At 41.5% G+C, this 26,344-nt stretch overlaps 2 protein-coding genes across 5 annotated transcripts in view; one reads left to right on the top strand and one right to left on the bottom strand.

Moving 5' to 3' along the window:
• Positions 1-13,975, top strand: part of GNL3L (G protein nucleolar 3 like) — a 27,197-nt gene extending 13,222 nt beyond the window's left edge. For both annotated transcript variants that reach the window (XM_032209158.1, XM_032209160.1), the window contains 8 exons: positions 208-352; positions 1,613-1,700; positions 2,865-3,042; positions 8,621-8,763; positions 10,084-10,220; positions 11,033-11,172; positions 12,629-12,800; positions 13,598-13,975. In XM_032209158.1, coding sequence (XP_032065049.1) covers positions 208-352; positions 1,613-1,700; positions 2,865-3,042; positions 8,621-8,763; positions 10,084-10,220; positions 11,033-11,172; positions 12,629-12,800; positions 13,598-13,665 — 1,071 coding nt within the window. In that variant the 3' untranslated portion in view covers positions 13,666-13,975. The remainder of the gene's footprint in view (positions 1-207; positions 353-1,612; positions 1,701-2,864; positions 3,043-8,620; positions 8,764-10,083; positions 10,221-11,032; positions 11,173-12,628; positions 12,801-13,597) is intronic.
• LOC116503040 (protein GAMETE EXPRESSED 1-like) overlaps positions 13,815-26,344 on the bottom strand; it is a 25,476-nt gene continuing 12,946 nt past the window's right edge. For all 3 annotated transcript variants that reach the window (XM_032209162.1, XM_032209163.1, XM_032209161.1), the window contains 7 exons: positions 24,653-24,851; positions 22,513-22,609; positions 19,357-19,528; positions 18,175-18,330; positions 17,340-17,417; positions 16,337-16,470; positions 13,815-14,594 (listed from right to left, as the gene is read on the bottom strand). In XM_032209162.1, the coding sequence (XP_032065053.1) occupies positions 14,529-14,594; positions 16,337-16,470; positions 17,340-17,417; positions 18,175-18,330; positions 19,357-19,528; positions 22,513-22,609; positions 24,653-24,851 (902 nt within the window). In that variant the 3' untranslated portion in view covers positions 13,815-14,528. The remainder of the gene's footprint in view (positions 14,595-16,336; positions 16,471-17,339; positions 17,418-18,174; positions 18,331-19,356; positions 19,529-22,512; positions 22,610-24,652; positions 24,852-26,344) is intronic.

Here is a 26,344-nt window from a genome sequence, read left to right as displayed (position 1 = left end):
GTATCTTTGGCTTGGAGTGCTTTGGTGTGGAACGAGGGGGGTCAGAACAGGATCTAAGTGGCAGAAAGAGACTGTTGGGTTCTGGGAGATGGGAAACACAGATTAAGCACAGAAAAAGACTTTGTAATAGTTGGGGACATTTGAAGATTGGGACATCGAAAGCAAGTGCCAGGGGACATTAAGCAATAATTCCTTTCTCCCTTTTAGCAACGGAGCCATGTCCCCGTAGCCCGAGCATCAAGTGACTTGTTAGGCAGTGCAGCCTGTGTTGGGGCGGATTGCCTCGTGAAGGTGCTTGCAAATTATTGCCGGAATCAGGATGTCAGGACAACTATCACCGTTGGAGTTGTGGGTATGTAGCGTGCCTCTATTTGAGGGGTGGACAAAGTGGAAAAAAAACAGCTTTCCTCAATGTGACACCTTCCAAAATGAGGAAGCTGCAATTCCTGGAATTCCTGCTTAAGATGGGAATTCTATGAATTGTAGTCATAAGATACCTGAAGTGTGTCAAAATGGGGGTAAGTTAGCTTACTGTCTTCCTTACCTTGTCTGTCTCCAGCTGACCCAATAGGGCAAACCGGGAAATGTTCCACATTTTTGCTTTGCGGTAGCTAAATAGAATCCTAGCCGTTATCTTTCCAATGCAGGAGGGTCCTTTGGCCTTGGATGAAAGCCAGGGGCCCTTCTATCATTCTGGGAGTTGAAGCCAGGAGATAGCTGGGTCATAGTTCAAACTGGGAAGAATCCTAGCTGGGGAAGTGATGTGGCCCACAAATAGCACTTAGCACTTAGACTTATATACAGCTTCATAGCGCTTTTCAGTCCTCTCTAAGTGGTCAGCGTATTGCCCCCAACCATCTAGGTCCCCCATTTTACCAACCTTAGAAGGATGGAAATCTGAGACAACCTTGAGCCAGTCAGGATTGAACTCCTGGAAGTGGGCAGAATTAGCCTGCAGTACTTATAAGAGCCGAGGTGGCGCAGTGGGTAGAGTGCAGTACTGCAGGCCACTTCAGCTGACTGCTATCTGCAGTTCAGCGGTTCAAATCTCACCGGCTCAGGGTTGACTCAGCCTTCCATCCTTCCGAGGTGGGTAAAATGACCCAGATTGTGGGGGCGATATGCTGACTCTGTAAACCGCTTAGAGAGGGCTGAAAGCCCTATGAAGCAGTATATAAGTCTAACTGCTATTGCTATTGCTACTGCATTCTAACCACTGCTCCATCACGGCTCTTATCATGAGAGGAAAGGAAGAGGCAGGTAAGGGAAGATTTAGATCCCATGGTCCTCAGCTTCCTTAGAACCCTTGAACCAGCCTTCCCCAACTGCAGAGATTGAGGACTTGGAAGTTTACAGCCTTGGAAGGGCCCATTTTGGGGGAGTTTCTTTCAGGTAGTTGAGGGAGGTTGATATGAACCTTACCAGCTTTTCTTCTGCCTTTTAGTCCAAAGGAAAATGTTGGTGGGAGTTATTGGTTATGCTGTTTTTTCTTGTGTAAAATGCAAAGAAAAGAGTTTAGTGGAAGATAGCAGTGCCTTGTGTGGGAGAAATCACTAGAATGGAAATGTGCTTGCTGATTGATGGCTTGCCTTCTCTATATCCCTGACTGCAGGCTTCCCAAATGTTGGCAAAAGCAGCTTGATCAACAGCTTGAAGAGGACCCGAGCTTGCAGTACGGGTGCCACTCCTGGCATCACCAAGTATGTGCCCAAGCTGAGGTGCTAATTAGAAGTGAGGCATCAGATCGGAAGTGCTGGGTAGTCAACCTCGTAGTTTCGCTTCTTTTCATTTTAAATCAAGGAATGCTGTAGGAGGTCTGTGGTGCTGCTTATGTAAGAGAGATAAAAATTCACGGATTCCCTTATGCTTTATCTCCCAGTCGTAGCAAAGACAGTTTTTCCTTTGATAACATCGTGCAGAATTGGATGTATGGATTGGATGAGTGAAAGCGCTTAGAATTATTTAGTTGGGTTAGCATATAGTTTTGGGCATAGTAGGCCAGAGAAGGTTTGGGATTGTAAAATAAAAACAAAAAGGAATAAAAATTCTGTACAAGTCACAGAGTACTTTGTTCACTACTTTATATCTTGTTCTAATCCATGAGATGATTTAATTCGTCACTGGAAGCTTTCAAGAAGAGACTGGACAGCCATCTGTCAGAAATGGGATAGAGTCGCCTGCTTGAGCAGGGGGTTGGACTAGATGACCTACAAGGTCCCTTTCAACTCTATTATTCCATTCTAATTTGTGTTTATTCAGCATCTACCCTTACCAGCTATAAGTTATTCTTCGTGACTCAGGACATGTGAATTGAACCAGTAGTGGTTGAATAAATAGTAAATCATGATAAAGCAATGGCTAAATTTAGCCACTTTCTGCCCATTAGTTTATTTTACCCACTTTGCCTAGTTTTGAAATGACTTAGATTAACTATAGTTACATTCTCCAAAAAAAGAAAAGGGGAAAAAACCCCACAAGTCTCAAAGCACATATGCCTTTGAAATAATGATTCTTGAAAAGACAGTTGCTGGCCAGCCTTCTTAAAAACATATGTTGACTAAACAGGTTTACCATCTTCCCCTCCCTCCCTTTTTCTCCTGACGCTCAGAGGAGATGCAGATCGATAAAGTTATTGAACATAAACATTCCAGTAGGGAAATGGGATTATATAAGAACTGTGGTGAGAAAGAAATGATCTGCCATCCTAGAAGAAACCTTAACATTTTAATTTCTGATCTGGTTGTTTTAGCTTTGGGACAACAAAGGAATATAAAACAAAGTTTTAGAAAATTAACTTTATAGGCAGGAAGGCTGGCATTTTGAAGTGATTGCTCTCATTTATTTATCTCCCCCCCCCCTTTTAGGTCTCTACAAGAAGTGCAGCTGGACAAGCACATAAAACTCCTAGATTGTCCAGGGATTGTCATGGCTTCTCCTACTTCAGATGCTGCCATGATTCTGCGAAACTGCATCAGGATAGAACAACTGGCAGACCCCGTGAGTCCAGTGGAGGCCATCTTGAAACGATGCAACAAGCAGCAGGTATGGGTGGTCTTGAAAGAATGAACAGAGTATGTGGAGGGGAGAATAATCTGGAAAATTATGAAGGTGGGGCTTGAGAATCCCAAGATCTTTTCAGAGACTACGAAAAGGTGTTAGCAAAAATAATGGTTCTCAGATGGAGAACTGTTGTGGCCCAGCAAGAGCTGTTGGAGCTGCCACCAGACTCCGACAGTGAGGGGCCCTATGAGTCGGCTCTGGAGGATGTGGAGGACCCTGGACAGGGTTCCGACTCCGAGCAGGGCGCAGAGAGGCTGGTTGGCCACCAGGAGGCACCTGAGCCTTGGACCAGTGGGGAGGAGACAAGGGAGAGTGAGCCGGACGCCAGCAGTGAGTTGTTCCTGGATGCCCGGCACTGAAGAGCTAATAGGCGTCAGGAACAGTTGCGCAGTTACAGGAGGTAATTGCACTCAGCTGGTGGTCATTAGGCTCCTCTCCAGACTATAAAAGGACTGCTTGTGCACATGCCCCTCTTGCAGAAGTCAACGCAGGAACTAATGTTGGAGAATATTATTGTGAGCTTGGCAGGCTGGATTGCTGCCCAAGCTTGTCTGTGCCGGTTTGCTGCCAAGGACCAGTCTGTCTGTTAATTAAATGCCATAACTTATCTTTGGCTCGGAGTGTGTTGGTGTGGGACGAGGGGGGTCAGAACAGAGAACTATAAATTTAAAGAATTTTAGTGATGCTAATTTGGATGAAGCTCCTTTTCCCCTTGAAATCACATTGAAAAAAGATGAATATGCTTGCTAAATGACGTGTCTTCAAAAGGACTTTGGTCAAGAATCTTAACTTGGGTTCTTTAAATTGTTGTCCCATGCCTAGATTCACACAACACACTAGACTAGACTAATACATGGTTGTTTGGTTTGTGGTTCAGTATGTTGGGCAATCTCAAGCATTGGGGTTAATTCACTAAACCAACTAGATCTGAATCAACATGTTGGGGGGAACTATTGCTATTGGTGTTACTTTTGCTGCAAAATATGATTTTATTGTATGGAAGGTTTTTTTTAAAAAAAAAAACGCAGTAGGCATTAAGTGGATCATGTTTAATTGAGCAACACTTTTAAAGAATGTACATATTATTGGCATTTTAATACAAAAGATACGTGGCAGATAACAATTTAGCAGAGGCATGCAGTTTTAGGAGGTCATACTGCTGTTGTAGCATGTACACCAGCTAAGTTTTTCTTAACATAGTTTCTTTGATACAGGTGAAACTCAAAAAATTAGAATATCGTGCAAAAGTTCATTTATTTCAGTAATGCAACTTAAAAGGTGAAACTAACATATGAGATAGACTCATTACATGCAAAGCAAGATAGTTCAAGCCGTGATTTGTCATAATTGTGATGATTATGGCTTACAGCTCATGAAACCCCAAATCCACAATCTCAGAAAATTAGAATATTGTGAAAAAGTGTAATATTCTAGGCTCAAAGTGTCCCACTCTAATCAGCTAATTAAGCCATAACACTTGCAAAGGGTTCCTGAGCCTTTAAATGGTCCCTCAGTCTGGTTCAGTAGGAATCACAATCATGGGAAAGACTGTTGACCTGACAGTTGTGCAGAAAACCATCATTGACACCCTCCATAAGGAGGGAAAGCCTCAAAAGGTAATTGCAAAAGAAATTGGATGTTCCCAAAGTGCTGTATCAAAGCACATTAATAGAAAGTTATGTGGAAGGGAAAAGTGTGGAAGAAAAAGGTGCACAAGCAGCAGGGATGACCGCAGCCTGGAGAGGATTGTCAGGAAAAGGCCATTCAAAAGTGTTGGGGACTTTCACAAGGAGTGGACTGAGGCTGGAGTCAGTGCATCAAGAGCCACCACACACAGAGAAGAGGAGCCAACGTCATGACGATATGGACATGCGGTCTCGATGCTCCGAGACTGTAGCCAATACTTTTGCTGCTGGGTGGTCTAATCGGACCTAAACCGTCCCAAAGAGATGGTAAACAGGAAGAATATGTCTTGCTGACCTCAGGGACATTGCAAAGTTCTTGATTGATGCAAGAGAAGTTCTTCAAGCTGGCGACAAAAAATCCAGCCAAGGCTGACGAAGTCTGGGCGGCTCCAAAGGATACGGAAAGAGAAAGTGTTTCCAGCTGGTGAGGAACTTTTACTGTTTTAAAAAAAGACTGCCTATAAAAAACTTAAAATTAATTTAAATTGGAGAACAGAAGAATCAAGCGGCGAAATTAAATTTGGAATGATTTTGGACAGTGGTTATCTTACTTTTTAAATGCTATGTTCATGGATGGAATTTATGCAAGCCTTTTAAAATGAATGGATTAAGTTTTCTTCTTCTATTTTTTCTTTTATTATTCTCTGTAACCTATAGTCTAAAATTTTCCTCTTTCACTACTGTGGGTATTTTTCTAACCATTAAAAAATTGGACTCTTTTTTCTAACTTGAAATAAAAAAGATACAAAAGAAATTAGGAAATTTGCAACAATAACACTGGTACTCGGAGGCTGGAAGATTTGTGTATTGGAGTTTGTGTATTGGAAATGGAACACTTTTTTTTTCTTCACTGATTGTTTTGGCTTGGCACTACAAGGTCTCACTGCTTGGTTATAGAGAGTGATAAGAAGGGAAGCATACAGATCTCCCTTTGAAGTATATCTTTAACCAGAGAAAAGTGAAAACAAAACAGTTCTGTGAATCTATGTTTAATTTTATTAACCTTCCAAGCTAGAGCAGCTGTGTTTGTTAGCTGGAGAGAATGGCACAAGTTCAAAAGCATACAGAAATCTTAAGCTGCAAAAGATATTTTTAGAAATACAGAAATTATCAAATACGTATGAGAGGATAGAGAAGAAGCTGGAAGACTTAGAGCATATAACAGCAAAATATGATGAAGTTGAGGATGTTTATCAAATGCAAAATGTGGTGGTTAAAACTCAAAAAATTGAAGTGGAAAATGAATATAAAGAGATTAAATTTGCTGATATTTATGGTGATTGGTTTGTCTCTGAAAATGGAAAGGGTGGAATACTGAAAGAGGAATTAAATGGAGGGGAAATTTATCCCAGAGGGCAAGATACAGAAGAAGAAAAAACCAAAGAATCTATGGATTTAAAGAGAAATTTTATTAGCAATAGCATTGATAACACTACTGACTATCAAAGAAAAGCTGACTAAGGAAACAGAAGAAGGGCCTCAAGATTACATGAGAGATCTTATAAGTAAGGAGTTGCTAAGAGGAGTCCATGTAAAGTTGATCAAGGAGATGATTAAAGGATTGGGACCACAAATGGCAGAAGATATGAGACTGTTTCGCTATTGGAAAGATACAGGTTGATAGATGGAAGAATATAATTTAAAACTAGTTAAACTTAGTGAAATTTATTGACAATAGATATAGTTTAAATAAATAATTGATAGTTACTAATGTATATAATGTATAGTTTTATGATGAGTATAATTGGATATGAATATTGAATGGTACCCATGTAAGGAAGATTAGAAATCCCTTTGGATTATACATAAAGATTAATAAAAAAAAGAACGAAGTTAGATACAGTTAAAGTTTTGATTAGGGGGAAAATGTTATGATATAGGATATAGTCAAATAAAGGAAGGATAAGAATAATGTATATATAGATATGTGTATAACATAAGGAAACTGGATGTAAATTTTAAACAGTAATTTGGAAAGGAGGATTAGAAAACTTTGTTATTAAATATTATGGATGTTTAGCTAGAATAGGACATAAGGATTTAGTGAAGGATTTTAGAAATAGTAATTAAAAGGCCAATATGTGGGTTATGTATTAAATCTTGGTATATTTTATGATGGACGCTTAAACAATTATAGTCAAATGAAAATGGAGATATGATTATGGTGACATGTATAAATATTTGAGTTAAAATGCTTGAGTTAATATGAATTATGTTTTCTGACTGGAAGAGAGGCACGAAAGTCTTTTTGTAACCAACTGATACACTTTCAACAGCATGTAAATAAGGATGTTGTGTTTATTTTAAATAAAAAAAAGTATTAAAAACAAAGAGCCACCACACATAGACGGATCTTGGACATGGGCTTCAAATGTCGTATTCCTCTTGTCAAGCCACTCCTGAACAACAAACAACGTCAGAAGCGTCTTACCTGGGCTAAAGAAAAACAGACCTGGTCTGTTGCTCAGTGGTCCAAAGTCCTCTTTTCTGATGAGAGCAACTTTTGCATCTCATTTGGAAACCAAGGACCCAGAGTATGGAGGAAGAATGGAGAGGCACACACTGCAAGATGCTTGAAGTTCAGTGTGAAGTTTCCACAGTCTGTGTTGATTTGGGGAGCCATGTCATCTGCTGGTGTTGATCCACTGTGCATCATTAAGTCCAGGGTCAACGCAGCTGTTTACCAGGAGATTTTGGAGCACTTCATGCTTCCTTCCACAGATGAGCTCTTTGGGGATGCTGACTTCATTTTCCAACAGGACTTGGCACCTGCCCACACTGCCAAAAGCACCAAAACCTGGTTCAATGACCGTGGGATTACTGTGCTTGATTGGCCAGCAAACTCGCCTGACCTGAACCCCATAGAGAATCTATGGGGTATTGCCAAGAGAAAGATGAGAGACATGAGACTGAACAATGCAGAAGAGCTGAAGGCCACTATTGAAGCATCCTGGTCTTCCATAACACCTCAGCAGTGCCACAAGCTGATAGCTTCCATGCCACGCTACATTGAGGCAGTAATTGCTGCAAAAGGGGCCCAAACCAAGTACTGAGTACATATGCATGCTTATACTTTTCAGAGGTCCGATATTGTTCTATGTACAATCCTTGTTTTATTGATTGCATGTAATATTCTAATTTTCTGAGATTGTGGATTTGAGGTTTTCATGAGCTGTAAGCCATAATCATCACAATTATGATACATCACAGCTTGAACTATCTTGCTTTGCATGTAATGAGTCTAGCTCATATGTTAGTTTACCTTTTAAATTGCATTACTGAAATAAATGAACTTTTGCACTATATTCTAATTTTTCGAGTTTCACCTGTATGTAGCTTTACAGGTATTTTGGAGGTTTTTAAATGTATCAATCAGGAAAGCTTTTGCCCACCAAAATTTGTACTTGAAATGGATTTTATTCAGTTCTACATGTGTAGAACTACCAGTACTGCACTCCTGGTACTTCTTCCAAAGTAATTAGATTTCTAGAACTGCAGCCTCCATTGATTAGCTCTAGCAAAATGTCAACCGCCCTGATTTTTAAAAAATGATTAGAAAATAATTAAACCCCTTTTTATTTGGGTTGTTTTGGTTCTGGCAGTTTTCAGAAATCACCCATTGAAAGTTTAACATCAGTATCTGAAATGCAATTTCTTTCTGCTTTCTGGGCAGAGGGAAGAAGAGGGTATCATCACATTGTTCCCCTGCCCAGTGTAGTCTTTCCCTGATAAGTAACTAAATAGTAAGTCCAGGTGCTAAAAACCTGACCTCTCTCTGCGATGTAAGTAAATAGAACGGCCGGGTTGGATAAGAAAAGTTTGATTGGCTTCTAGTCCTCATCACTCTCTTCTCCCTAAATTCCCTCTACTTAAAGATTATGCAACATTTCAGCGTGCCAGATTTTCAGAACACCATGGAATTCTTGGCGTATTTGGCCAAGCGACAGGGAAAGCTGAAAAAAGGAGGAATGCCAGACCATGAGAAGGCTGCCAAAACGGTACTAAATGACTGGACGAGGTGAGTGGAAGATAGGATCTTTTTTTAATAAAAAGAACAAAGTTCTTGAGCTTTTCACAGGAACTGTCTTTGATGCAAGCCCCTTTCTTCCTTTCTCTTTGTCTTATTCACCCGGCAGATCTAATTCAAGTGGGGATTGAAATCATGAAAAGAAGAAAATAATAGGAACTACTACAAAAGTGTTTGGGGGGGGTGGTGGTAGTGGTAGTAGGAAGCTTTTCCTTTTCCCCCTTGTGACCTCTAGACTGGACTACTGCAACGTGCTCTACATGGGGCAGCCCTTGAAGAGCATTCGGCGACTCCAGCTTGTCCAGAATGCAGCCGCGCGAGCGATCGTGGGTGCACCTATCCTCCACGAGCTGCACTGGCTGCCTATTGGTCTCCAGATACGCTTCAAGGCGCTAGTCGTCACTTATAAAGCCCTTCATGGTATTGGACCTGGGTACTTGAGAGACCGCCTGCTGCCAATTACCTCCAATAGACCGATTAGATCCCACAGATTAGGCCTCCTAATCTGATGGTGAGCCGAGGTGGCGCAGTGGTTAGGGTGCAGTACTGCAGGCCACTTCAGCTGACTGTTATCTGCAGTTCAGCGGTTCTAATCTCACCGGCTCAAGGTTGACTCAGCCTTCCATCCTTCCGAGGTGGGTGAAATGAGGACCCAGCCTGTGGGGGGCGATATGCTGACTCTGTAAACCGCTTAGAGAGGGCTGAAAGCCCTATGAAGCGGTATATAAGTCTAACTGCTATTGCTATTGCTCCTCCGAATTCCATCCGCCGGCCAATGCCGACTGGCGACTACCCGGAGGAGAGCCTTCTCTGTGGCTGCTCCGACCCTCTGGAACGAACTCCCCGTGGAGATTCGAACCCTTGCCACCCTCCAGGCCTTCCGCAAAGCCCTTAAAACCTGGCTGTTCCGACAGGCCTGGGGCTAAAGAACTGTTTTAAATTATGTATTGTTGCGTGTTGCTTTAATTTTTGTCTGTATCCCCCTCCCTTGGTTGAGTTGTGAGCCACCCTGAGTCCCCTTTGGGGGAAAAGGGCGGCATATAAATAAAATAAACATAAAACAACATAACATAAACATAAAGCTGGGGTGAACAACATGGCCATCCCTTCCCCGTGATGCTGACATTAATTTATGAAGTAGTCACAACCTTGCACAAGATGATGTAACTTGGGACGCTCTCTTGTCTGTCTTCGGTTTGTGGCCTGAAAAGTTATCAATCCTTGCTATAAAACTTACAATCTGTCACTCTATGAGAGAGATGGGCGGTCTAAATACGATAAGTAAATATTGTACTTTTTGTTTTTTTCTAGTGGAAAAATCAGCTATTTCACACATCCCCCCGAGACACACACTCTTCCTACTCACATCAGTGCTGAGATTGTGACGGAGATGGGCAAAGCTTTCGATTTTGAGGCACTGGAGCAGGAGAATGAGAAGGCTTTGGCTAGTAAGTGGTTGGGGAAATGGGACCGCTTTCCACAAGATTTTGCCACCATACGATTCTTCTTTTGCCTCCTATCTATGACCGACAGGAGTTTGACACCCAGCCCAACAGCTGTTTTTACACTGCAGTATATGTCATCCCTTCTGCAAGAGACTGACAAAAAAGGGAGAACATTCTGTAGCTTCCGCTGGTCCCAGATATGTCTGTTCTGCAATTCAGCATAATTCTCCACATTCTTTCAAGAGCAGAGAGTATCTGTCCACTTATGTAATAATGCTGTAGCCATATAATTATAAAAAGCTGCAGGGTGTGAAATATTCTTACACATCTTACATACCAGGATCTTCTTCAAGCAGCTCTTTCTTTCCCATCATTTCTCCTTCCCTTTTGTAAAAGCTGTTGTGCCTTTCTCAGTTCTCTCCTCCTCCTCCTCCTCCTCCTCCTCCTCCTCCTCCTCCTCTTCCTGTTTTTTCTTTGATCTGTTAGAATAGGTATAACTGAACATAGAGTCTTCCACAAAATCCAACATGATATAGTTTTCATTTCTCTTCCCCTTGTCCTACATTTGTGGTCCCACGATAAGTTAAGGGTAACTTAACTAGTTTGTTGAATAAATGATACTAGGCTGGAATGTTAGTTGCTCTGTAAACTATGTTAACTATGATTTACGACTCAGGATGGATTTGTTCATCCAGCTGGCCTAGCATGTGTAGTGTGAAGCAGCAGACTGAATACTGCTCCTTGTTTTAAGCCTCTTTCCATTCAAGGCTGACTATAATTTAAGAACTCTGGTTTGTTTGTTTGTTTTTGGATAGATTTAATCTCTGGTCCTGTGGGAATCTCCTTGGAGGGTTCGGGCCTAACTAGTGGGGCAGAAATTGAAATGGCTGAGGAAGAAGGGCTGCATATTACAGAAGAAGAGGGGACTAAGATGGAAGAAGATGAGGATGATGAGGTATGAGCCCCAGCCTTGGTTGTTCATAGGCTATCATTTTGGCAAGCATCCAGGCTTCTGCGGTTCTAAATAACAGGCACTGAATGTAGAACCATCTAAGGCAGTGTTTCTCAACCTTGGCAACTTGAAGATGTCTGGACTTCAACTCCCAGAATTCCCCAGCCAGCATTTGCGAAACACTGATCTAAGGGGAGAAGTTATCTTAATGTATATAAGTTCTATGTATGTATGTATCTATGTATTTATTCAGCATCAAATTTCAAGGCTGCCTGATTTCTTCATGACTCTGGGTAGGTGATAGATAAAAGAAAAACCATAAATATAAAAAGAGACCATGGATGATCAGAAGAATATCCGACCTAACTAAAATAAGACTGAACTGAACCATCTTTTCCCAGGAGCTAGGATAACAACCAGATTTCAGAGGACAAAAACCCTCTTTCCATAGATGCTGTTTGAAGCATCATAACAAAAAGCCTGTAAAATAATACTAAAGGATTTTTTTCCCTAGATATTCTTTCCAAAGAGTTCTAGTTACCTTCTAGAATCATTTTATAATTCACGCTAACTGGAGATTAGAAGTCTCAGCGATAGCACTTTCCTGAGAAATGTATAATATTTCTACTGATAAGGGGGTTGGGTGGGGAGAGTTGAGGATTTATAAAATGGAGCTAAAAGACTATCAGGATTTGAAACAGGAGAAAAGGGACTGGATATTCTGCAGGAAACATTTCTCAAGATATTCTCGTCCAATTTTTTTCTCAGGTTTGGTAAATTAATCTCAAAATTGTAAAATTCGGTAACCAGATCAACAGGTCTGGAAGTTTACCTCACTGGGATGTCAGTTGTGTAGAAAGCACTCAAGCTTTGCTGTGTTTTGGTGAGCGATATGGGCAAATTGAAAGTGTAAGAGTGAGTCTCAATCCTCACATAAATTGAGACGAGCACTGATGGTTAACAGAATAGAGAATAAGGAGATACAGCAGTGCAAACCATCAGAGCTAAAATTCTTGAGTTCTGAAGAATAAGTTAAGTATTCAACGTCATAAAATAATTTGACAATAAATATATAAATTATCTTGGGCTGCCATCTTTGAACAAATGACTTGGGTTATTAAGACAACAATAGAATGTTATAAACAGACATAAGGCATAAAGCAAATAGCACTAGAAACAATTCAACCCAAACAGCTTCACAAATTCTCCTTTTTTGCCTGAGGCAAAAAAACCCAATAGATCTTCAATGCTTTGCGAAAGCAAGAATTTTGTTTAGATGTGCTGTATTAGTACATTTGATACCATTGAATACTTTCCTTTTTTTTCTATGCTGGTCACTGACAAAAGTTAATACAAATTTACCACTCTTTCACTATCAAGAGAGCAGCTACATAAATAAATGCATTTTGAGTGTCCATTCAAATCAACGAGGCCTTCTTCTTCTTCTTCCCCCCTCTAGCTTGGCCCAATGACTATAGAGCTGAAGTCCAAGAACAAGACTCTAATAGAAGCAGCCAAAGCAGTGCCCAGAGCACCTAATTTAGGGGAGATCTCAGCCTTGGACCCTCTGTACCAAGGGCAAGGCCTCCGGGCGGCAAGCAAGAAACGCAGAAAGCGTCAGAAGCGAGCAGGTGGGGAAGCTGATTTTTTACTTAACCCCCATTGGGATTTCATGCGAGGGGAGTGGGTGTCATTTCTTGGCATCAGCTTGCCAGTCTGATGATACTGTGCTCCTCTTGGGGTTGTATAGCTTAATGACCGTATTTGGGTTTAGAGGGAGGAGGGAATGGAGGAGGAGCTGCTACCAAGGCAGCAGTCAGATAAATGGGGGCCTGAGCCCAGGCCAAAAAAGTAACTTGAGTAGGTGTCTTGAGACAGGCCCCTCCGTAATTTAAACAAAAATAAAGTGAGGGAGAAGGAAAGTTACTCAGACTTGCAAGATTTTGTTACATTAAAAGTAGTATTAATGTATACGGCATTGATTCCTTAGTCTGGTTTACCTTGACGGGCTGACAATGGATCATAATTTCCCCAATGTCGCCTTTTCTCCTGACAGAGAACATAAGGAAATCATGTTCAGGGAAACATCTTGGTTCGTTCATTTCTTTCCCTTTAAAAGGAAAGGTTCATAAACATTGTCATTTGTAATTACTAATTGTTGTGTTTCCTGCCCTCATTTTTATGGAAGTAAGTAATCATAAGGGAGTTTGTCCTAATAATAAAATACTGAAATAAAAGCATGTTGGCTCAACTGTTTTAAGAAGCAGAGAGGTCTGCTTAATTCAAGAGTGATTTCTCCCCGCATATACTTAACTATAGTGGGTTTTTTGTGTTCTTGTAAAAGGCATATTTTACTTGCATATTTTAAAAACTGGATTTTTGCAAAAACAGTTTAGATTCTAATCCCATTTCGCCCATTTTTCCATAGACAAAATTGCAACCAAACTATCTGCAAGCTTGACAGCAGCCATGAATTTCAGCTTGAAGGATGACTGAGGGAAATTGGAGGCTGGGCTGCTATTGATCTACCTCAGGAAGGCTGTTCCATCACGGCACCCATAGGAGAAAGGATGCAAAGCAGTTCCCATCACACCCACGCATCATTGTGGAACAGACCTCTGCAGGCCTATGAAAAACTAATGAGCTGTTTTGACAAGAAAGTTTATTGAAGAGGTTAAAATTAGACTGTTAAAATAAGAGTGCAATTGCATTAACATTGTCTCAGATTTGGCCCTTAATATCACAGCAGACTGACAAAAAAGAAAGTCTCGTTCCAACTCGGTCTCAAGCGTCTCCAGTGCCAAATTTGAATGAACAGAGGTAAAAGCAGATGTAGACTTCGGCTCTTCAAAAAGAGGACAGGAATGCCGAACAGGAATGCCGTTCTTGAGAACAGTGACTCAGGGGGACACTTCAGTTCTAGTCAGAGTTGCAAAAAGGTGGTGGTTACTGGGCCAAATCATGTATGGAGAGAAATTCTAGACTTAATTAAAATTAATTTAAAAAATTCTTTGTAACTGTTGTCCGTCTATTGATCTATTGTCCTGCCAACCAGGGAGTGAAAATCAAAAGCTAGATAAAGAATATGAGGCAGGCCACATCAAACCCAGGCATAATAATATCCAGCTCAACTCTTGCCTGCCCAGGTTCTTTAATATCTTTAGAGATCTTAGGATACTCGGAGAAAAATCAAATAAAAGGAAACATATGTCCCAGATGGATTATTTTCTTACTCAAAAGAAGTGTGATTATTGACCAAAACCTTGCCAAAAGAGATGCTGCTTCCTTTGGCTGCATCGTTACACAGTGGAGTTATTTATACGTCTTTGGCTGCTCTTGCAGACATCTGGGGCTCAGGCCTATCGACTTGTGAAAGAGTCTGGGTCTTGTAGAGACTGGCGGCGCCGAAGGTTGTACCGCGGTGTCTATAACAGGCAAGACAAACATAGTATTTATCTATTATACAGCTGCCCATCACACTAGCGACACTGACCCTGGGCCACTACAATTATGTAAAAGCATAAGTACAAAAGCATTAAACGTGTTAATAATTAAATAAAAAGGTTAATACCAAAAAGCATGGGTGATAGGGGGATGAGCTTTTGTCTCTCGCTCAATTAACCACCCACAGCGAAGCACGTCAAATTTTAAGGCACTTCCAGAAGGCCAGGAGGGTCTTCTGGAGGCAAAGTGTTTCACAATGCAGGAGCCACTGCTCTTCTTGACCTCACTAGCTGAAATTTCTTGACTAGGGGTCCGAAGAAGGCCTCTTCTGCCAGAGTGAATGGCATAGGCCCATTAGAGGAAGAAGGTTCCTCAGATATAGAAAATATCCACAGCCCTGCTTTATTATTAATTCAATTGTAAGCTGCCCAGAGTGACGGATGCAAGATGGGTGGCTATATAAATAAATATTAGTTATTTATCTGGAGACCCGGTCCTTGGGCTATTCATTGATTGTCAGGTAAGAAACAATTGCCCTGTGCTGGGAGAAGACTTTTGTGTATAATGCAGTGTGCTTTTTAAAAGAATGAAAGATTCTATTTCTGCAGAGACACTCAGAAAAAAAAACTTAAGAGAAGCATATTTAGAGAAGCATTTCTGCTGCAGAATAATAGCATAACATGAAAAGTTTGTGAAATCTCAGCACTGTTTCGCTTTTTTCTGTTACATGATCGAAAGCCATGTAATTAGAGCAGGGACACTCTTAATATTTCTAATATACAAGCTATTTCTCAAATATGCATGAGATGGGAAGCCTATTGGTCCCAGACCTGCTGCAATGCGATAAGCCCTTTTCCATCAGTCAGGCTGTTTCTTGGGTCAATTAAAAAAAAAAATCTTCTCCAAAGAGGATTCTAATCAGAAACAGAATTATGCAAATATATTGTGACACACACACAGCATTTGCTATCAATTCAATCCAGGATTTGAAAGGTAAGCAACCACGAGTAAACTAATTACTGAATTTTACAGTGTGGTAGCAGAAAGTAAGTTGGCTAAATGCATGTCACAAAAGTCAGAGAAGGATACAAATCATAAAAGGTGCAAATGTATAGAAAATGTGCAATATCTGCTGAAATGCGAAAGTGAACCAAGGACTGGAATACAGTTCCCAAAACTTGAGAAAGGTGCTGCCATCGTGGATGCTTCATTACCTCTTGCTTTCGTAGTGTAGTTAAGTCAGAATGGAAGACAGCCACCACCCCTCCCCCACTATCTTCCATAATTCAGGACACAAATTTAAATCAGTGAACTGGAACACGGCAGATTTCAGCCCAGCTATAAAACCTTGGTCACAGTGAATTCTTGGAGACCAATTCTTTCCTCTGCAAGGTTATTGCTTCTAAATCATTTCTCCCTACTTTTAGCTTAACTTACCCCATTCCCGTACTCGAAAAAGCATAGCTTGGGAATCGGCCCTGCAACATGAGGGCATTTAGGGCCTATTAGGGAAAACGGAGGATTATTTAACACCACCACCACCCCACTGCCGCCAAATTCTATAGCAAGATAGAGAAGTTCCTTGAACAATATTTCATAAGTTCAAGGTGCCCTCCATGAACATTACACTATAACTCCCAGAATCCCTAGTAGCAGCGTGGTTTTCTTCCGTAGAATAATTTCTTCATCAAATGACGTGGTGTGACACTTGGCTTTAACTCACCCCCTCCACAGGTATAGAGATTGTCAGCAGCTGAGTAGCCACGTTTTGGGATTGCCTATGCCGGCGAGACAATGAACAATGAGTCTGGGAAGATGGCCATCCTCTCTGTCTGGGGCTACTGGTCCGTATCTCATCTGATAGGAGAAAAAAAACCACTGTGTTGAATGACTTTCAAAGATGCTCTTAGGAATGAGTACAAATTCCCTTCTATGAGACTATATACCAGCCTCTGGGAGCCAGACCAATTCTATGAAGGCGCATTTGCTTAAACACTGATCTCACACAAGAATTATTGAGAATGTTGAAGATGGATTCATGTTAGTACACCTTAATGGTCTCCCAAGAGAAAAAATCTTTCTGAGTAGCCAAATCATTATCAGTTGCCTAAAATTCTTCTCATCTGCCCAAACTGGGAAGGTTCATTAGAAGGCTGCTGCTGCTGCTAGTGAAAAGGAACAATTCCTGCCATCTTCAGATAGCAGCCACAGCAGAATCCCAACTGCTGTTGATGATGAGAGAAAGGCTGCTGTTGGATGTGCTTTAGAAGCCCAATGCTGGCTTACCACAAACACTCTGCATGGGCCTTGATATTATCTACACTATATGCAAGGACTCTATGGTCTTCCATGTGCTATTGGATTACTCCTGACAGACCCAATCAATATGCCTAGTACTAACTGAACCCAAAAGGGATTCGGAAAGGGATTTCTTGACACAATTGTAGCTTTAGTCTTTCTTATCCTTCTTCATTGTCTCCTGACAACTGCCTGGACAGGTTCCTGAGTTTTCCTGGCAAGATTTCAGAAGTGATTGACATTGCTTGTGTCTTAGGGCTGAAAGAGTGACTGGCTCAAGGTCTCCCAGAGGCTTTGTGCCCAAGGTGGGACTAGAACTCATAGACCCCTGGTTTCTAGCCCTGGCTTATTACACTGGTTCTCAATAGATTCTTCCCAGAGCTGTAAATAATCTGAGAGCCTACAAACAGCATTTATTGTCCACTTACCAACTGCTTGCAGATTGTGTTTGTAGTTCAACTGCTTTACAGCCCAGCTTTGGTTTTCACAGTCTGCTAGAGAAGGAACTACAACAAAGTTTCACAAAGCATTTGTTAGAGAAGCATATTGACAACAAGCTACTGTCCTTTCCAAATAATTTTTCTAATATTGATCAGGTAGGGTTCTTTCTACCATTAATCAAAAGCTGTCTCTCCCCTTGCCTTTCTGTAGAGTATACTGTATTTGTGAGATTAATAGCACAGAGGAAAGTAGACGGCAGTCATGTTATCTTTTATATGTTGTAAAATACTAAGGTTGTATTGGTAGACATGCTTCCCTATGGAATCCCCATTCTCTGGATTGGTACAAAATACTGAATCATATTCAAGCCAGGTTTGCAAAACAGATTAGATTAAAATGTGATTGACTATTTGTTGCGATTCAGTGCGCAAGCATAGACTGAGTCAGCCAATGTCAGCAATTCCCAGAAAAGGATTCAAACGAAAGTAGTCTGTTCAAGCCTATTTGTTTCATTGTTGTAGGGAATGGGGTGGGGGTGAGTGGGGAAGCATCAGATATGATTTGAAGACACAACTGCAGCTAAGAGCAGCTTCCAAAGTTTAGTTTTTTTCGAGGTTTGCTCTTCCTTCAAAACCAAATTTCAGCATTGTGGCCATTTGGTAAGATAGGTCAGGAAAAGAGAGATCAAGGCAGAATCATCCAACGGAGTTTCACACAGAGGGTGGGAGATTTAACACAGCACTTCCCCTTCTCCAGGATCTGCCCCTTAGCCACTAAATTCTACCTGCTACTTTCCCATTCCTCCACCAAGATGGCACTCACTTCTCTGATATTCAGCCCAATATTCTTTTGCATCCATTTTAGCTCTCTTCTCTGAACAGAACAGCAGCTTTGAGACTCCCATATCAGTCGAAACCTCCTTTTCTGTTCTAGGTTTGGTGTCTTGAAACAGAAGCTCTGGGTTAGCCAACAGCCGCTCTGGAAAAAGAAAAATCCCAGGTAGCACATGATGGATAGAACCTATCAAGACTTAGAAGTCTGACATGCTTGTATTCTATACGGCGAGACAAGATTATATTGTAGTAGGGTTGTTACATCATGTATTATTTTTCTTTTATTTAGGTCTGGAACACTAGAGTAGGGGTCTCCAACCTTGGCAACTTTTAAGACTTGTGGACTTCAACTCCCAGAATTCCTCAACTAGAGTGCAGGCTGAAGCCTGTGGATTTTCTCCTTACATGGTCTTTAGCAACTCCATGTCTCATTTACTTGTAATGCATACAGAGGCACCTACCGTATTTTTCAGACTATAAGATGCATCGGTGTATAAGACGTACCAAGATTTTGAAGAGATAAGTAAGAAAAAAAAGGTTTTGTCCTCCCCAGCCCCTAGGAGCACTCTGCAGGCTTCAGCAGGGCTGGCGGAAAGGGGAAAATGCCCCCATTTTTGTGAAAAATGGCCCATTTTTTACAAAAATGGGATGCAGGGGTGGGACTTTGGGTGGCCAAAAATGACTGTATTCAGTGTATAAGACGCAGCAACATTTCCACTCTCTTTTAGGGGGGGAAAGGTGCATCTTATACTCCAAAAATATGGTATGTCATTCCCCAAAGCACTCACATGCTCTTCTGCTATGCAAAAGGACAAGGGAGATGCTAGCTAGCAATCATTAGGCAATCAGAGCTCTCAAATCTCCTATTGTACATTTCTAAGAAGGAATGATGCATTCATACATATTGCGCAAGCAGCCCAGCCCTTTGAAATAGAATTAGATGAACAACTTGGAGTACTTGTACATGCACAAGCCCTTCCCTATTTTCAGCCAACTGCCTTCCTTACTAAAGATTTTTCCTTTGATTAGCATCCCCAACCTGGAGATAAGCAGAAGCGCCAGAAGCATTCTGTGCATCTTCTATCAAAAGATCTGACACAGAGTGTTGGGCAAAGCAAAGCTATTTCCTCTCCCTCAAGCCCACAACCACACACGGCTCCTCTTTCATTACCTGTTTCTTGTAAAAGTTGCTGAATCTCTTTCCGAGTTTCCTGCAGACTCTGCAGCACCTCTTGGCTCTGTTTGGCTGGGTCCTTGTAGGTCCAAATAAAATAAGCTAGTATAGCTATGCAGAGTCCAGCAAAGGTCCGGCGGGTCAGGCCGACCCAGAAGGAGATGCTTTCCTAAGAGGAAGAAAGGTAGATAAATCAGTCTGACTGTCCCCATTCGGTCACTAAGAGATGGGCAACCACGGGGCTTAGGTACGCTCCCTTAAACTTCAACATAGAAACCCTACCTTCTCTTACTTTAGACTGGGGCATGGAGAATCTCATATCTGATTATGAACAGCAGCAAAGGGTAATTCCCCCATGGGCTTAAATTGAAAATGCAAAGATATGATGATGAAGTTATTGAGTTATTTCCTAGTAGCTACTAAGTCAGGTTGTTTTAAAACAAATTAATTTGATGAGGACAACAGATGTGCCATGATGACTTTCAGCCACCATAGCCAGAGCCGAGGTGGCGCAGTGGTTAGAGTGCAGTACTGCAGGCCACTTCAGCTGACTGCTAACTGCAGTTCGGTGGTTCAAATCTCACCGGCTCAAGGTTGACTCAGCCTTTACCCATCCTTCCGAGGTGGGTAAAATGAGGACCGACTGTGGGGGCGATATGCTGACTCTGTAAACCGCTTAGAGAGGGCTGAAAGCCCTATGAAGCAGTATATAAGTCGAACTGCTATTGCTATTGCTATTGCTAAATGGAACTTCCATAAGTGCGTGAAAAACGAAGGAAAGCTTTCCTTATAAAACCACCAGCTTTTCTGATTGGCCCTGCAGCTGAGACTTCTGGAAGTTAATATTTCAATACCTCAGTAGGAAAGCAGGCTGTTCTATCAAGTATTGTACAAGTCACCTGTCACTGGCGAGAATCAGTCAAGTGCTTATGACAGTTATACAATCATGTCTCAGGGCATATTATTCACAGCATATTACTAAAAAAAAAAGAGGGTTTGTTTAGCTGTAACTACCACAGATCCTTGATCGTCGTCACTGGACTATACTATTCCTTTCCCAATCTTTTCCAAATGGTAGCCAGCACCTTAATACTGACAAAAGAGAATATTTGTAGCTCAGGGTTTGAACTGTGAGGTCTTTGGTGCTGAGCCTAGGGCTAGTTTGTTTGCATACATTTCATTGCCAAACTAAGTAACATCAGCACTGATACCTCTAATGATGTCATCTACTTTAGTAATGAAATGTATACAAGAAAACAACCCAGCTCAGAGAGAACCAAGGAGCCCACACCTCAATAGCGCATAGCTGAAATTATATTGAACTGATGCCTCAAATTTCTGATGCCTTTCAGCATCAGAAATATGTATGAAATACATAACACTTGAATGAAACTCAGGCTGATAACTGAATGAAGTTCAAACAACAAGCTAGATTTAGTCTGCTTGATTTGATTTTTCAAAATTTATCACTTAGGGAAATCTTTCCCAATCAGAATTTCAGCATGAAAAAAGGGGAAAAAACTGGATCACAGTGCAGGGAGAGGATTTTCTGAGAACATCATTACTGTAGGGGAGCAAATGAGTTATTTCTGCACTCTTTTTTTTTTCATTTATCTTCTTTTGGAGTAAATGTAGTACTGTTAATGTACTACTAATGGCTTATTTAAAATCTCTTCAATCATATACAGGTAGTCCTCGACTTACAACCACAATTGAGCCCAAAATTTATGTTGCTAAGTGATAAATTTGCTAAGTGAGTTTGCTCCATTTTATGACTTTTGTCCCCACATTTGTTCGCTGCAGTTCTTAAATTAGTAACCTGGTTGTTAAGTGAATCTGGTTTCCCCATTGACTTTGCTTGTCAGAAGATCGCAAAAGGAGATCACATGACTCCAGGACATTGCAACCATCATAAATGTGAGTCAGTTGCTAAGCATCCAGATGTTAATCACGTGACCGTGGGGATGCTGCAAAGGTCATAAGTGTGAAAAATGGTTGTAAGTCATGTTTTTACTGCTGTTGTAACTTTGAACAGCCACTAAATGTTGTAAGTCAAGAACTACTTGTGTAAATCAGGGCTTGTAACTTCTTGAGGGATGAGGTTGCAATTGTATGCGTAAGAGAAGCACAGTAATGGATAACCGGACTTTAATTAATGCAAAATAAGAGAAACAAAACAAATACCGGTGATGACTAATTTCAACAAAGAAATTAGAATTTTAATTGATCTGGCACTGAAACCCTTGACTATAACTTTTCACACATTTTGTCACTACTTGGGACAGCCCGTCAATGAACCCGGCACTTGGGTTCCAGATTCAGTAATAGCCGTGAACTTAATTCAAATGCTAGAAACCAGTGGTGGGATTCAGCCAGTCCGCACCTATTCGGGAGAACCGGTTCTTAACTTTCTAAGAGGTTCAGAGAACCGGTTGTTGGAAGAAATCTCCTTTTGGTTTTTTTCCACTTTACAGGGCTAATCCTGTAAGGAAGGCAGGAAGGAAACATTCTAGTGTTGTTTCTAGCCTAATCTTTATTACCCTGCTTACAGAAACTGCCTCTCCGGTTAACCCTTATTACATTGTAACAGCTAAGGCAAAGCGCCCATCAACCTGAGTGATCTTGAGTTGGCCAAGCCCACCCAGTCACATGACCACTAAGCCCCACCTACCCACCTGGTCATTAGGACAGTGAACCAGTTGGTAAATTATTTGAATCCCACCACTGCTAGAAACTCAGATTTTATTCCTAAAGTATGGCAAATTTGTGCTTGCATGTATTTTGCTAATAGCAAAACCATCTTCGAGAGTCTTCACTGAATCAAATCAAGGTGAGAATTCAACTGGAGGATGGGAATCCTTCTGCTTCCTCAGAATCATTTAGTTCTGCTTAGCTTCCCCCCCCCAAAAAAAAGCTTGCTTAAATTGCAGCCACTGTCCCTTAACAGGGGTGAGTATGACATCATGACACTGCAGGCAAAGAGCTGGGGACAAAAACACATCAAGTCATCTGTGTTGGAACAGTAAGACAGTTCCTCAGTTGAGATCAGCATCAAAGCATCCCTCCAGGCACGGCCTATTTTTGGTTACCACTCGTCCTCCCCCCCCCCCCCCGCGCCACTCTCCATTTGCTATTGCAGGAGAATGACCCTACCGTCAGATCGTAGCCCTCTTCTGAGCGATCCAGGAGAACATTGCAAACAACACGTTCTAGATAAACATTAGCTCCCACCAAGGTCAGCAAAATGAGCCTGGAGATTAAAAAAAAAAAGGTGGGGGGGGAATAAAGGGCCATTATGAGAAAGTGTAGAATTTCATAGTCTACATGTCCATGGCTTACATTCACAGAAGAATGGATTATTACAGCTTTTGCACAATGACACATTTGGACAATTGCAGCTTCCTTTTGAAAAGCAGCTAATTTTTAGTCCTGATATATATATATGGAAGAGAAATTTTGGCATAGAAATTGAACTGCGGGTTTACCAGGCCTTGACTAGACTGACTGAGGGTGCTACCTCATTGGCAAAAGGTGAGATGCCCACTTTGGGACAGAAGAGAGTTTACATGTGCTAACTGCTGAAAACATGAATAACACTATATAAATAATAACTGCAGTGTTTTGAATACACACAACTTGTCCCTATTTCCCATTTGTTGCAGATAACCCGCTATAGAGCCAAGGTGGCGCAGTGGTTAGGGTGCAGGCCACTTCAGCTGACTGTTATCTGCAGTTCAGCGGTTCTAATCTCACCGGCTCAAGGTTGACTCAGCCTTCCATCCTTCCGAGGTGGGTGAAATGAGGACCCGGACTGTGGGGGCGATATGCTGACTCTGTAAACCGCTTAGAGAGGGCTGAAAGCCCTATGAAGCGGTATATAAGTCTAACTGCTATTTCTATTGCTATTTCCTCATCTGCTGTCATCCACAGAAAGTGTAAAAAACAGAATCTTCATTTTCGTTTGTAGGGTACCTGTATGCAGAAATGTCCAGTCTTACACAGGCTGTCCTCAACCTATGACCAATTGGGACCAGATTTTCCATTTGCTAAGGAAAGTGGTTGTGAATTGCACCCAGTTTTATGACTGTTTTTGCCACACTTAAGTGAATCCCACAGTCATTAAGCAAAATCATCTTTGCTTGTCAGAAGTCATCCGAGAAGATCACAAATGGCAATCATATGACCTCCACTGATATATGCTGGTGGCCAAGAGCCCAAATTTTGATCACGTGACCATGGGGAACCAGTCATAAATCAATTTTTTTTTCAGTGTCATTGCAACTTTGAACAGTTGTTAAACAAATGGTTGTAAGTTGAAGACTACACGTACTAAATGTTCACTTATCACTGCCTGAGGATCTGATTGCTGAGCAATTGTGGGAAAGGCAAGCAATGAAACTGTCTTACACTGAGCTAGATCTTTGGTCTTATTGTCAACCCTAATTGACAGTGGCTTTCCAAACTTTTGGAAACAATTAAATCCTAGCAATTCCTTGTATTCCTTGGAATTAAAACCAGGGATGTTTGGCATAAAAAATAAGATGGTTCTTCTTTCGCAGTGTTATCAATTCTATCAGAAAAAGAACAGTATATTATGTGGTTCCACCACAAAACCGCGCTTGACTAAACCACGCCTGACTAAACCGCGTCGCTGATGTCATCAACAGGGCGACAACAGCGCGGAGACAGAAGCACGCTGTAAACCCTAAACCTAAAATTAACCCCTAAACCTAACCCTAACCCCTCTAAACCTAATCCTAAACCTAAACCTAACTCTAAACCTAATCCTAACCCTTAACCTAACCCTAAACCTAACCCTAACCCTTAACCTAACCCTAAAGCTAACCCTAAACCTAACCCTTACCTTAAGTTGAATCGGCTTGCTTTCAAAGCGCTATTTAAAGCGCCCTTCTTTCTCCGCGCTCACTGTTGTCGCCCTGTTGATGACGTCAGCGATGCGGTTTAATCGGGCGCGGCTTAGTCGAGCGCGGTTTTGACAGGTCACGATTCTATGTGACCAAATTACTTGGGTTGATTATGTCAAAGGCTGTTTGATTTATTGAAAATGTTTAGATAACTGCCCATCTTTGGCAACATAACTCTGGGGCAGCTCACAAATGACAAAAGAAACAATGAAAACACCTTGTGCCACTTGTTGCACCAAGAAATGGATACCTTCAAGGAAAGCTTGAACCCTCCACCTGCATTTGTGTGATCCAGTCATTTTGAGTGGACTAGAAACAACATTAAACAATCAAGGGCATTTTATGTGGCTGTTCCGTTTTTTTCTCACCGAGCTTTTGCAGTTCGCTGGCTAGAGGTCAGCAGCAGGGCAGTAACACCGCTCAAGAGATGGAAGAAGACAGAATAGAGAGCATTGGATTCCCCCACTACAAAGCGGTGCAGGAAGGCCACCCGACTGAAGATCTCTGCAAAAGCCACTCGTTGCTCCATGGCCGAATTCTGCAGTTCTTGGAAGGCCTGGTGGATGCCTGCAGAAGGGAGAGGAAGGACAAGAAGCCATTGCCCTCCCAGACAAACTGAGTGTCTTATTTGGGCCACTTAATACGGGCGTGTGACCATAATAAAATTGATTATTTGGGCCACTTATAGACACTGAATTTGTTATCTGTCTTTCACAAGCGTAAGTACATATAGATGAGGGGGTGTCAGTTTCTCCTAACCTGGTGGCTTCTAGCATGTCTAGTTCCTGTTTCTGTAATGCCTTGAGTAAGATGCTGGCTCTCAGGAGATGGGACCAGAAGACAGGGCTTTTCTGTGGTGGCCCCGACACTTTGGAAAATCTTACCTTCAAAGGTGCACCTTTGCCCTCCCATCACTGACTTTACGTAAGGCTCTGAAAACTATTCACACATGGTCACAGGGCCGGCCTTCATTCTTCCTTTATACTGTATGGTTCCTGTATACTGGGAGTGGTGATGATGGATTTCATGGACTCCAAGAGTAGGAATCTTTGGATGGCAAGAAACGTCTTATACTGATTCAATCTGGTAGTCAGAACTTGAGACTTGTGGTAGCTGTTCAGGATTTCAAGGAAGAGTGTTTCCTATCCTATATGGGAATGGCAGGGAAGAATCTGGAATCTCCTATACAGGAAGACTATTTCTATCATTGAACAAGGCCCCTTGTATAGTTGAGGTTCATTGTCTGTAATACCGAATTATCTCACCTCATCTTGCAACCTTATCATATTTTTTCTTCCCATCCGTTGTGCATTATATGCACACAAGGAAGAATTAGACCAGGCAAACTCAACAGAAAAAGCTAAAACAAGCCTGTTACAATAATAATGCCCAGCTATCAATCTTTCTATCTATCTAAGCCTAGGCACCAGGCTAGAAATCAGGAGACTAAGTTCCAGACCTGCCTTAGACATGAAAGCCAGTGTTTGGGCCAGACACTCTCTGAACAATTGCCATTGTTAAGCAATGAAGTCACATGATATTGTAATTTATGACCTTGTATTTGAGCAGTGGAAATCCCAATTCTAAGGACTACCGATAATCAGTATGAAACAAGTACTAAGCTATCAAATTCCTGGGGAAAGAAAGCTTTGCACACATGGATTTATAAATCCCTTCATAACACATTCGTGCCTTTCTTTGCAATGTTTTTGGATAGCATAATCCAGGCAAAAAAATAAGTAGAGCTTGGAAAACTTTTTCCTGTATGAAATGAAATTTTACACATATGTATCTTAAATAATACATTTCTAAATGTCTCATATTCCAAACATGTGCGTTCTGATTTACTAGAGTCAAAATCTGTCCTGCAACATTCTGAGAAGTGCAAAATCAAAAAGGTCATTGATTTGCAATGCACTAATTAGGCCAGCTGGTCTAATGGATGACGTCTGGCTTGCATTCAGATTCCCCAAATTACCAGTTTCTTAAGTCGCAAACCATAGGTTGCAAGCAATTGAGCAGCTACTTTTAAATAGTCACTACAGCACTTTTTAAAAAAA

Source organism: Thamnophis elegans, chromosome 2 (genome assembly GCF_009769535.1).
Source record: "Thamnophis elegans isolate rThaEle1 chromosome 2, rThaEle1.pri, whole genome shotgun sequence".
In the NCBI taxonomy this organism is placed as follows: domain Eukaryota; kingdom Metazoa; phylum Chordata; class Lepidosauria; order Squamata; family Colubridae; genus Thamnophis; species Thamnophis elegans.
Note: the sequence above shows the minus strand (reverse complement) of the source record. Positions and strands in the feature narration are given on the sequence as shown.